Source organism: Silurus meridionalis, chromosome 18 (assembly GCF_014805685.1).
Source record: "Silurus meridionalis isolate SWU-2019-XX chromosome 18, ASM1480568v1, whole genome shotgun sequence".
Lineage (NCBI taxonomy): Eukaryota > Metazoa > Chordata > Actinopteri > Siluriformes > Siluridae > Silurus > Silurus meridionalis.
This window is the reverse complement of record NC_060901.1, coordinates 4,682,056-4,695,086: the sequence shown is the minus strand read 5'-3', so window position 1 is coordinate 4,695,086 and position 13,031 is coordinate 4,682,056. Positions and strand designations below refer to the sequence as shown.

Genomic DNA, 13,031 nt, shown 5'->3' with positions numbered 1-13,031 from the left:
TTTTAATTTAAATTTATGATACAGGAAGTTGAGAATGTGCCATAATGAGAGAATAAATACTGTAGCTAGAAGATCAAACCAGATCAAACCGGTTAGTCAGAATGGAACCTCACATTAAAATTATAGTATAAAGGCATTTCAGCAAGAAATGCAAGATGATTTTTGTTATATAGACTGTATAAGGTCCGCCCACTTCTGATTTAAAACTACTTTGATGTATTGCTTTTTCCTTTTTTAGGTTCCCTTTGATTTTCTTTTCAATGCATCCACAAAAAAAACTGGAAAATGACTTGTTTTTTTCCGTAGGTTTGTTCTGGAGTATTTGAAGAAAAAAAACAGCCCTTTTTCATTTTCTCTTTCTACAGTAAAATGAAAATTTAATGACCAGAAGATACACGGACCCAATTGGTGTGTGTATTTTCCTTGCTATCAAAAGTAATAAGACGATTTAAAACGAGAAAAAAAAGACTCACACAATGTTATATGAATGGAAGTATGGTGATTTTTTAAATAAATATCTAAGGAGTCTAGTAATAATTTTAGTGGTAATTGGTTTATTTGAACTCCATGTTATTATTTTACATATAAAAATATGTAATAGCACTTTATCCAAAACATTCTATTAATTTGAAAACTTTTTGGAACAATTTTTGTGTGCAAAAAAAGCCATAAAATACAAAGTTGAGGTCATTTTGCATTATTAGCTACATTACAATGCTTGTATTTACTATTTTGATTGGTTAAATGAGTAACATCACTGTTTTGTTGTGTCTTTATATTTTCTCCTGTAAATAAATTGTTATCCAATTAACAAACTGTGATATTTCAGCCATGTGTGTATACTGGTGCATACAATTTTAACTCCTCAGTCTGAATATAATCCATTATGAATAAATGATACATATGATACTACTTATAAAAATGAATATAAATAAAATAATTACTAAAATAAATAAATAAATAATACCTCAGGCACTACAACAGAAGGGCCGGGTGAACCTGGAGGACCAACATCTCCCTTTGTCCCGTCTTTACCCTGAGAACACACACAGGTTCCCAAACCAAATCTGAACACAATCAAATAACTTTATATAATTTAATAAAGATTACTGGATTTTTAAATACTTACATCAACACCAGGTTCTCCTTTCTCTCCCTGTGACCATAAAAAGACACAGCTTTAAATATTCAAAATTCCTATTATAACTAATAATAATAGAATCACACTCTTCATTACAAACCTTTTTCCCGTCACTGCCCCGGAGTCCCGGTTGTCCCTAAAGAAAGAAAAGATGATGAGATGTCAATCAGAATTAAAAAATATTCAGTATCCTGTATATATTTAGACTCATACATCTTTTCCTGCTAGTCCACGCTTGCCATCTACACCAGGTTTACCCTGCACACAAAGACATCAATGCAAAAAACAGCATTTTTTGGAAAGTAATATTAGCAGTCATATGGAAAGAAAATAAAATGGAAAGTGTCCCTTTTTCTTTTTTTAGGTAATATCCGTTGCACCATGTCTTATAACTGCACGTTGGACGAATTGCTCCTAATATAAATGTAATCTCATATCATCATATTGCGTCTCATCCTATCCTGTGCCATCCATTCTTATATTTTGTCTTGTCTTGTCCTGTTCTGTCCTGTCTTGTCTTACCCATTTTTTTCTCAATCCAATCCTCTCATTTCCTGTCTCATCTTGTCTTATGCCATTCTCTATTATCCCATCCCATTGTTTCCTGTCCTGGCCTTTCCCATTCTGTCCCATCTCATCCCATGCCATCCTATCTTCTTCTGTCCTTTCTTGTCCTGTCCTGTCTGGTCTTGTCTTATCCGATCTCATGCTATCCTATCCTATCCTATCCTATCCTATCCTATCCTATCCTATCCTATCCTATCCTTCCCCATTCATTCCGTCTTGTTTTGTCCTGCCCCATCCTATCTAATCTCATCCTATTCTGTCACCGTCCCTTCTTTGTTCATTCCATCTTGTTTTGCTCTATCCCAACCCAACCCAATCTCATCCCATCCCATCCTGTCCTGATGTTTCCCTTCCCATCTTGTTGTCTTGCCTTGTCCCACCCCATCTCATCCTTTCCTGTCCCTTCTTGTCTTGTGTTGTCACAAAATACATAATACTGACAAATAATCCACTGCTTATTAACAGTATTTACTCACAGGAACACCAGGTAAGCCAGGCATGCCAGAAACTCCAACACGCCCAGGTTCTCCTTTCTCTCCTCTCTATTCACACACACACACACACACACACACACACACACACACACACACACACACACACACACACACACACACACATACACCACACACACATTTCTTCTTTAAAATATCTCTTCAACATCCATCTCATCACAAGCTCACTACAATGAAGAATTTAAGCCATAAATTATGCTACCATCAGTATTACTCACAGTTCCAGGGTCACCTTTCTTCCCAGCTTCGCCCTTAAAAAATAGTATTTGAAATGTGTTCAGGATTGTAACAACTGTGTTCTTTTAGTGGCTTATACATGGGCTTAACAGTAGAGAAAAAAAAGACGTAATAAGAAATGGAAAGAAAGAATCCATGCAGCTATTAGATCAAAAAGACTTATTTTAACCTTTGGACCATGTGCTTCTTTAAAACCACCCAGTCCATCTCTGTCAGATACACCCTGTATAGGAAACATTTAAGCAAACAAACAAATGATCTGTGGACATCTGAAGACTGAATGATATCAGAATGAGAAAAGGTTTTATTGCCAGGTACAGAAAAGGGTTCAGCAAAGAGCATTTTACAGTACGAGGAGTTTGTCTTGGTGTCAGGTGCAAACATACACACAGATACGAAATGTGTACACAATTTTTTAATTCATTATAATAAATTAAATAAATATTGTATTCAGAAAGTGGCTTTGCATGAGAAGTAGTGCAATTTAGAATGTGAAAGTGGAAGTGATTGCAAGTTTTTGGAGGGGGGGGGAGTTATCTGGGGGTAAGTGGGACACTGTTCAGCAGTGGGGAAGAAACTGTTCATGTGGTATGAGGTCCTAGTCCTAATGGACCAGAACCTCTTTTCAGAGAGGATGGACTGAAAGTTCGTCTCCAGGATGAAAGGGGTCATATACAAGGTTTTTTATAAAGAATCTAAGAAAAAAAATGCCTGTACACTGTCATACAATGCTATTAAAAAACAATTGAAGTTTGTAAAAAGAACTGGTGATGTTAAACTGCCTAAGGCTACTTTCAACCTCCTCAAACTACTTTTATAGCTGCTTTAAACTACAGACTCTACTGTCTGAAACTACTGTTTAAACTTTCTGCTTTTTCAAATGTATGAGAATACGGTTTTAACTGCATCAAACATCTATTTCAACTGCATTAGTAAACTGCTTCAACTGCCTCAGACTACTGTTTCAACTACCTCAGACTACTTTTTCAAATACCTCAGACTACTGTTTCAACTACCTCAGACTACTTTTTCAAATACCTCAGACTACTGTTTCAACTGCCTTAGACTAACGTTTCAACTACCTCAGACTACTGTTTCAACTGCCTCAGACTACTATTTCAACTACCTCAGACTACTTTTTCAAATACCTCAGACTACTGTTTCAACTGCCTTAGACTAACGTTTCAACTACCTCAGACTACTATTTCAACTACCTCAGACTACTCTTTCAACTGCCTTAGACTAACATTTCAACTACCTCAGACTACTTTTTTAACTGCCTCAGACTACTGTTTCAACTGCCTTAGACTAACGTTTCAACTACCTCAGACTACTTTTTTAACTGCCTCAGACTACTGTTTCAACTACCTCAGACTACTTTTTCAACTACCTCAGACTACTGTTTCAACTGCCTTAGACTAACGTTTCAACTACCTCAGACTACTTTTTCAACTGCCTCAGACTACTATTTCAACTACCTCAGACTACTCTTCAACTGCCTTAGACTAACGTTTCAACTACCTCAGACTACTTTTTTAACTGCCTCAGACTACTGTTTCAACTACCTCAGACTACTTTTTCAACTACCTCAGACTACTGTTTCAACTGCCTTAGACTAACGTTTCAACTACCTCAGACTACTTTTTCAACTGCCTCAGACTACTATTTCAACTACCTCAGACTACTCTTTCAACTGCCTTAGACTAACATTTCAACTACCTCAGACTACTTTTTTAACTGCCTCAGACTACTATTTCAACTACCTCAGACTACTATTTCAACTACCTCAGAGTACTGTTTCAACTGCCTTAGACTAACGTTTCAACTACCTCAGAGTACTGTTTCAACTGCCTTAGACTAACGTTTCAACTACCTCAGACTACTCTTTCAACTGCCTTAGATTAACATTTCAAAGGCCTCAGACTAACATTTCAACTGGCTCAGACTACTAATTCAACTGCCTCAGATAAAAAATTCAACTAATTATTTACATTAATGCAAATTAAGTTGACTCACTGCAAAGTCCAGAAATCCTGAAGGTCCAGATTTTCCTGGCAGACCCTGGAGAAACAGGGTGAATTTAGAGAAAAGTGAGCTATTATTGATCATTACATTCTCTGTGTTTCTGTTCTTACTGGTGGCCCTGGTGGTCCTGAATCTCCTCGCAGACCTGGAAGCCCACGCTCGCCTGGGTCACCTGGCTCACCCTAAAAACACACAAAAATCTGATAAAATACACTTTATGATGTAAGAAACAGACGCTGTGTAACAACTGTCTCATGCGAAAAAAATAATTTCATTGTAAAACATACATGTGATAAACGGTTATTTCGTCAATTGATTCTCAATGTGAAAAATAACGCAGAACAAATAGGATTGATGTATGAAATCCTAAAATAATTGTGCATGAAGTTCCCTTTACCTTGATGGTCTTGATGTTGTCCGACATGGAAAACTAAGAGGGAAAAAACATTCGATAAATTTCCAAATATTTAAAATTTGTACAGTTAAATTGTGCAACATGTAGCAATAGACAGCATGAACAGGAAACATTTCTGATTGTATAATAAACGGATGGTTTGAAATCTGAAATCTCACATGATAATTTCCAGGTGGACCAGGTTTCCCCTAAAAAAGCAAAAAGCAAAAGAAGCGTTATAATAAAAAATTAGCACTTCTGCTATAGAAACTGCTGTTAAAGATGTCTACAATCGCAGTAATCAAAATATGTGTGCATATACAGTACATACTAAGGAATGTCTATCACCACTCGCTCTCTGTATGCAATTCAATCAATATGGGAGATTTAGAGAATAATCTTACTTGAAGAATTCTTTAAGCTGATTGGTCAAATTCTTGAAGCTAATTTCTTAATGTCAAGAGTTGAAGCCCACATTTTAGGTCCTTTCTCAATAGCAATGAGGTTGAATAGCATTTCTTTTTCATAGGCCAGGTTTTTAAAGAGCACTAGGATGTTTTAGATCATCATTATCATCATCATCATCATCATCATCATCAAAAAGAAAATTACCCTGAATTAAATCCAACTCTTGCGAGATAATCAGAAAAAATTACCTCGATTTTATGTGAATTGCTAAAGGGAGGGGGTTGTATGTGGAGATGTAGTAGCTCAGTGTTTAAGATGTTGGATTTCTTATTAAAAGTATATTAGTTCAAATCCCAGCACCACCAATCTGCAAGGACCTGAACCCACAATATAAATGGTCATTATGTAAATTTGGTGTGCTTTGTTCTGCTTTAACATGTCTAGAACAACAGAGTAGCATCAAACCCTTGTGAAAGCTAAAAAAAACAAAAAAACATTCAGAACATACTTGTTCTCCTTTCTCTCCTTTTGGACCTTCAGGTCCCTGTAAATGACAAACACAAGATATTTCAAATACATTTGATTTGCAAATCCACGTCACACACAATCCATTCTAAAAGTAAATAAAGTGAGATGCTGAAATTGCATTATTATAAGGAAATAGTAAAAAGAATCAGTATCATTACTGAACCCTTCAAACTTCACTGATCAGGTCCACGAGCCAAACCCACATTCCACTATTATAATGACTCTAGTGATATATTATAATATTTGTATTGAAATATTCTAATCATTTTTGAATAATAAGATGCAAATGCCTACCAGAAGCCCACTTTTCCCAGAGTCCCCTTTCTCACCAGGGCTTCCAGGTTGTCCAGGGAAACCAAGTGGGCCCTGTAAACAAAATGGAATTGAACAGATGCAGTAGTGGAAAAAAAAGTATGTACATTTAGAGCGCATCCCAAAGTTTTCTATTCCTCTTATACCCCTTTGCCAACGCTAGCAATCTTTTGTTCATTTGAACAAACACGTCATACTTTTTATCTGTTTATGGCTACATTGTATGAATAGTGCTATGTTTGTTTTCTGTATTTGGTTCTTGTTATGTTTAGGTTTTATATCATGTTGATCAAAGTTCCAAGGCAGGTTTCCTGTATTGTTTTTAATTTTTTTTTTTACATTTTTAAGCTATCAACTATTTTTTCTGTGTTTATGTTGTTTTGATTAGTGCAGTTTGTTGATTTCTGCGTGTGACTTGACCCATGGCTTCGATAATGAATTTTGTCTTTGTCTTAATAAGCATTACTTAATCCAGAGATCCTTCTGTGTTAACCTGCTTCGTTTTCATCAGCGCACAATGCAGAAACCAGTTATTTCCTATTATCACTTACATTATAGCAGCTATAAATAGTCAGTCCATTACCTACCTTATTATATATAACATGCATTAAATTTATAAGGTCATTAGATTTTTTTATTACAATACCCATCTCAGTATGTTGTAACTGTTACAGGATGTTATTATGGTTACAGTTAGTTATAAGGCAACCATTCATATAGAGAGCTGACTACATTGACTGTACAGTACAATGATTTGAACTCACACCTTCCACCAATCGGAATCGATTATTCGAGCAGATTGATTAGTTCTTGCATTCTTACGTTTTATCGCACTTGTAAGATTGATGAAAGACTTTATGTTACAAAACAGCGAAGAACCGTGTTTGATTAAGAGACGTAATGTTACCCTGATTCCTTTCTCTCCTGTCTGCCCTGGAGAACCAGGCTCTCCCTGTGGAAAAATAACCCCGTCATGAGTCAGCTATAACAATGAGTCAGGGACATCGACGTTATATCAATGTGCATGAGAATATATATATATATATATATATATATATATATATATATATATATATATATATATATTTATATACATATTTATATATTTATATGCGTTTGTGTGTATTTTGTATTTTGTGTTCCTGTATACTATAAATATTCCTCTCACCGGAAGTCCAAGGTTTCCTTTTGAGCCGGGCAAACCCTGAAATCATTTGTAATAGTTTTTAATTACAACAATTTCATTTCTAATACATTTCACTTTTGTCAATCTGAAATTCACATGCTTTTAAAAAGATTCTAATCCTGAAGCAAGACATGCTGCTTTTTATAAATTGCATCAGGCAAGTTCAAAGAAAATGAAAAATCCTGTTAAAACTTTAAATACAAGCACACACACACACACACACACACACACACACACACACACACACACACACACACACACACACACACACACAAACACCTCTTGGTTTACTTACATCTTTACCTCTTAGTCCAGGAGGTCCTGGGTTTCCTGAGAAACCCATGTTACCCTTTTCCCCTTTAATGCCGTCATTGCCCTAAAAACATGTGTAAAACATGACTTATTAAATAAGAGACTATCTATAATGTACTTCTCTCAGTATCCTGTCTTGGATAAAACTATTTAAAAAAAACTTGTATCAAATTTATATATATAAAAAAAAAAAAAAGCTGGGAAAAAAAGGTTTTGTATCCCTAAAAAAACAGGTAGTACATATTTGTTTACCTTTGGCCCAGGTTTCCCTGATAATCCAACATTACCCTGTGTAGAAACACACAAATAACAAAGTTATTTTTGTACCAATTTAGGCCATGATTTAACCTATTTTGCTGATTTAGACACTCACCCTTTCACCGCTCTCACCCTTGGGACCTGGCTGTCCAGGAATCCCGAAGCCAGGACTGCCCTTTAAAGATCACAGAAACAATAAGTCAATACACGAGGCAAACAAAAAACAATCAGCCGCGTACACAAGCACGAATTTACCTTTTCACCCTTGTCTCCTTGGTCACCTTTAATTCCCTGAAGCCCAGGAGGTCCGATTGCACCGACATCCCCCTGTAAGGCAGAAACAGATCTTACAACTACTGTGTGTTGTAGGCAATATGATATGATTTTAAAAAATCACAATATTTTTTAATACATTTCTATGATACTGTATTACACTATATCGAAAAAAGTTTGTGGACAGTTGACTATAAGAATTGTACTTTTTAAACATCCCACATTTTGTCCAGGCCGTTGAGCTACCGGATTTACTTGTCCGGACGAATTTGAGAGCTTTGTATATACAAGTAAATAAAAAAATCAACATGTACATTGAATACTTTTTTAAATCACTTCCAATGCTAAGGCATTTCTTCAATTTTATGTTTCTCTGCATTTTGTACCATTTGAAATGATGCATTTCCGGAAGGTTCTCTGCACACAGAGCTGTCTGAATTCGGTCTCCCCGAATAGCACTCTATATATAACAGTTTATATAGTAAACAAGTAAACAAGTAAGAGAGTGAGAGCAATTTATGTCACAGCTGCAAACATGACACATACAGTGAGAGAGACAGAGAAAGAGAGAGAGAGAGAGAGAGAGAGAGAGACATAGAGAAAGAGATAGAGAAAGAGAGAGAGAGAGAGAGAGAGTGAAAGAGAGAGACATAGAGAGAGAGAGAGAGAGAGAAAGAGAGAGAGAGAGAGAGAGAGAGAGAGAGAGAGAGATAGTGTGTGAGAGAGAGAGAGAGAGAGAGAGAGTGTGTGTGTGAGAGAGAGAGATAGTGTGTGAGAGAGAGAGAGAGAGAGAGAGAGAGAGAGAGAGAGAGACATAGAGAGAGTGAGAAAGAAAGACAGAGAGAGAGACATAGAGAGAGACATAGAGAGAGAGAGTGAGAGAGTGAGAGAGTGAGAGAGTGAGAGATATGCTTTTATAACAGAATAACTCTGCTTTTCTTTTTTTATTCTTTAAAGGTGAATAAAAGAGGTGAATACTAAGATATAACTATATTAATGAATTTAAAAAAAACCCCAAAAAACAGTATATGTGCTGTAAAAATGCATATTACATAAACGGCAGTTGGCAGACACCCTTTAATCCAGAGTTACCTATAATTAATGATTTATACACTAAGCAGTTGAGGGCCTTGCTCAAGGGCCCAGCAATGGTAGCTTAGTGGTGCTCAGATTTAACTCATGACTTTCTGATTCAATTTTAAACATATTATCCACTTAATTTGGTGGCCAAGAAGTGCAAAACATATCAACGAATCAGAAAACAAATGAACAAATTAGAAAAATAAAACTAACCCAAAAACATACAAACAAATCAGGAAACAAAACAAAAAAAAAAAACAAATGAACAAACCCAAAATCAAAATAACAAATTCTAAATCAAAATAACAAATCAGAAAAAATATGAACAAATCCAAAAACAAAACAACAAATCAGAAAGCTCAAAGACAATTTAGAAAATGTATGTGATTGTTTGTGAATACTTATCGCTCATTGGACAAGACATCTGTCTGTATCTTATAACTTTGTTTCTTGTACGTGTGTGAAATTCTGTATTTACCATAAAACAATTTTTTTCAATAGTGCAATTTGAAATATTATTGCATTTTTACATACAATTTCTCTTGCAACAGTCTGTTGTACTTCCTGCATATCTTGAATGACAGATGTTTCGTCCAATGAGGGGTAAGGAATCCATTCGCAAACTTTACCTACAGTACCCACTCCGGTTTGTCTGAATTGTGGTTGTGTTTTTAAATTTGTTCATTTGTTTTCTGAATTATTTATTTGTTTTGCACTTCTCTGCCATCGTAACTAATCGCTAATGCGACCATGTCATATGAAGCCATTTAAAAAAAAAGAATTGCAGAAAATGTATTATTGATCATGTGTAGAATGCAATAATCTAATCTAATGCAGATTTATTGCTTCTCTCAATGACCTGAATTTTGTGGTGAAACACACGTGTGTTTGTAAATGTAAGTACAGTGCAGCACAGGCACCAGGAGCATGAATCAACATTGTTATATTACTGGTATAGCGCTCTTACTCATCGCATCATTACTGGCAGTGTTGCTACATTACTGTCAGGCTCCTTCATGCTCAACACGTCAAGTCAAACTTTTAATGAACACCACAAATCACACAGCGAACTGCGACCTCCCTCTAAACCCTGCCTGGAGTGTAATTGCTGCTTCCTCTCCTTTTTTATTTGTTTTTTTTTGAGTGTCACGTTCATAGACAAGTAGACCTCCGGGAGACGTTTAGTTTCACGCGAATACGCTCTTCGCTAATTAACGGTATATGAATCATCACAGAGACGGCAAAAACGCTCGCTTTTATCAGTGTAGATAAAGGCGTCCCACAGGGGGAAAAAAAAAAGAGATGCACAATTGGATTAAGATCAAGCAAACGCGAGCGTGTGGGAGCCTCCTACGGATGGCCTACCTTTGGCTTCAGAAGCTTTTCCATCATCTGCTGAGGAGTTTCTCAGTAGAATGTGTTCGACATTGTTTATAATTATATAAATAACGATATGAAGGATATCTTTCTTACCCTTACGCCTTTCTTCCCAGGAGGTCCGAATATCTGCGCAAGGAAACAAGACTGAGTTTCTGCATATGTCAAAAATCTGTGTTCAATCAGTGAATGAAGTTGAATGTTTTACGCCTTTAGCCGGGTCTCCTGGGGCTCCTCGCTGTCCCTGTAAAACACAAAGGACTCTCAGTATTTGAATTACACACATACAACATATATGAAGAGTAGGAGGAGTTGTTTTTACATTAAAATGTTAAATTCTACAGAAAAAACAGAAACGTCTAGCTAACATTAGCCTAGCGTGTCGATTTCACTTCTTAGAATCAGAGGTGGACAAACAGGGTTAGTATAATAAAAGCTAATAAAAGATCTAGTGCACCAGCTAGAACGAGGTCTCAGCACGACTCAGGGTCGTATATATTTTCTTTGACGATAAAGTTGCAGACCTGACAGCCTCCTTTTCATGTGTCGAACAATTGCGTGTAAGTTGTCAATCGCTGACAGACAGTTTGAGTCCCTGATAATAGTAAAAGTGAATGCGATCATCCATGATGCTGCGATGACGCTGCCTCTAAAACATGCTACTACACCGAATACATTAAAATAGTAAGTAAACATTGTTTTTTATTTCAAGGTCGTGAGAAAATTATTATATAGAAAATATATTATAATGCATGGCCTCTTAGGACTTTAATTTTAGAGGAATAATACAGACTAAAAAAACTGAATCAGGCAAATATATGTTTATATTATTCTATTGTTGAACAGTAAAACATTACCAGCCAATTTTTTACCAATTATTGGTTAAAAGAAATTGGTTAATGTGGTTTACCAAACACATGAGTAGTTTTGCAGGTGTTAGGATTCAGTACCATGAAATCAAGTTGCAGCATCAAGATGTATCCACAAATCAGATTAATCAGATTAAACACACATATCAGATAAACATTGTTTTGGAAATGTCTATAAAAAAGGGATTGTTTTATTATCCATAGGGCAACTGTATTAAAAAAACAGACTATTGATCTGTCCATTCCTGAAGTTTATAATCCTATGTTGAGATCAACATTAAAGTAAGTGAATTATTCAAGGACGAATGAAGGCCAGAATGATAAGAGAACCGTGTTGTAACAATGTGTTATTCATTTAAAAGATGAAATGGAAATTAGACATGTTGGGCTTCAACTATCAATTTCTTAGTAAAACTGTATGCTTGATAAAGCAAACTAGATTTTTCAAATGTTTCAGAAACACTGATTTTTTTTCTGTACTTATATGCAGATGTATGCAAATCACCTGTAGCATGCAAAGTGCTACTAACACAGCTCATTTGCATTTAGCGACACAAATACATGGAGAATAATACATACATATCTATCTATCTATCTATCTATCTATCTATCTATCTATCTATCTATCTATCTATCTATCTATCTATCTATCTATCTATCTATCTATCTATCTATCTATAATTATAATATTTAAATGAGTGCTATGATTTAGTTTTAAATGTATGTTTACAGTTTACATCTCTACACAGTGGCACATCCTTTCAAATGGTATTATACTAAAGGATGATTTCAAATAATTTCTATCCACTTTGATAAATAAGGCAAAACAAATAAAAAATCATGGACAGAAAAATGTTGAACAAAATCTGACATTCACCTCTTCACCCTTTGGTCCAACAGCTCCAGGTAGACCCTAGTGTGAGAAGAAAAAGAGGACATGATCTTTTTTAATAATTAGTATTCATCATCCGCAAATGGTTTTGGGTGCTTCTAAGCTAGAACGTGATGAACTTTTTTCCTCCGTCTCTTCTACACCAAATCTTGACGTTTTGATTGTGTAATTATTCATTACATTCATGACATGACACCTAACCAATCCAGTCCTATGTGTAGTAAAAGTCAGTACTTTCATATAGGTTTCTATTGAAACTGACTCAAAGTTGATTTGGAGCAGGTGATTTCCATCAGCAGAGTTATATTGAATAGGTTAATAATTGATAACGACAATCAAGGATAGGTAAACACCTCCTCGCATGTGATTGGTGGAACGCCTCATCTTGAAATGTGAATAGTTTCAATTCAATTTATTCAGATTGGGGGCAGATTCTGTGATGTTTAAATACTGGGTTGAAGCTGTTTCTGACCAGTGAGTGAGAGAGAGAGAGAGAGAGAGAGAGAGAGAGAGAGAGAGAGAGAGAGAGAGAGAGAGACAGGGGTATAAAAGCAAACTCTTTCTCCTCACTAATCATCTTCTTTAATTTCCCCAGGGTGCCCCAACCCATTCTCTCCTAATAGCATGCTGTATAACTGAAATAGCATCCAAGGAGCAGAC

At 35.7% G+C, this 13,031-nt stretch overlaps 1 protein-coding gene across 1 annotated transcript in view; it reads right to left on the bottom strand.

Moving 5' to 3' along the window:
- The window catches only part of col7a1l (collagen type VII alpha 1-like), a 93,648-nt gene that overhangs the window by 29,276 nt on the left and 51,341 nt on the right, over positions 1-13,031 (bottom strand). Inside the window, 22 exon segments of the mRNA XM_046873987.1 lie at positions 968-1,036; positions 1,130-1,156; positions 1,242-1,277; positions 1,355-1,399; positions 2,185-2,250; positions 2,439-2,471; positions 2,627-2,680; positions 4,474-4,518; positions 4,593-4,664; positions 4,880-4,912; positions 5,056-5,085; positions 5,793-5,828; positions 6,107-6,178; positions 7,032-7,076; positions 7,293-7,328; positions 7,606-7,686; positions 7,875-7,910; positions 7,996-8,055; positions 8,136-8,207; positions 10,707-10,739; positions 10,819-10,854; positions 12,357-12,392. Of these exon segments, the coding sequence (XP_046729943.1) occupies positions 968-1,036; positions 1,130-1,156; positions 1,242-1,277; positions 1,355-1,399; positions 2,185-2,250; positions 2,439-2,471; positions 2,627-2,680; positions 4,474-4,518; positions 4,593-4,664; positions 4,880-4,912; positions 5,056-5,085; positions 5,793-5,828; positions 6,107-6,178; positions 7,032-7,076; positions 7,293-7,328; positions 7,606-7,686; positions 7,875-7,910; positions 7,996-8,055; positions 8,136-8,207; positions 10,707-10,739; positions 10,819-10,854; positions 12,357-12,392 (1,053 nt within the window).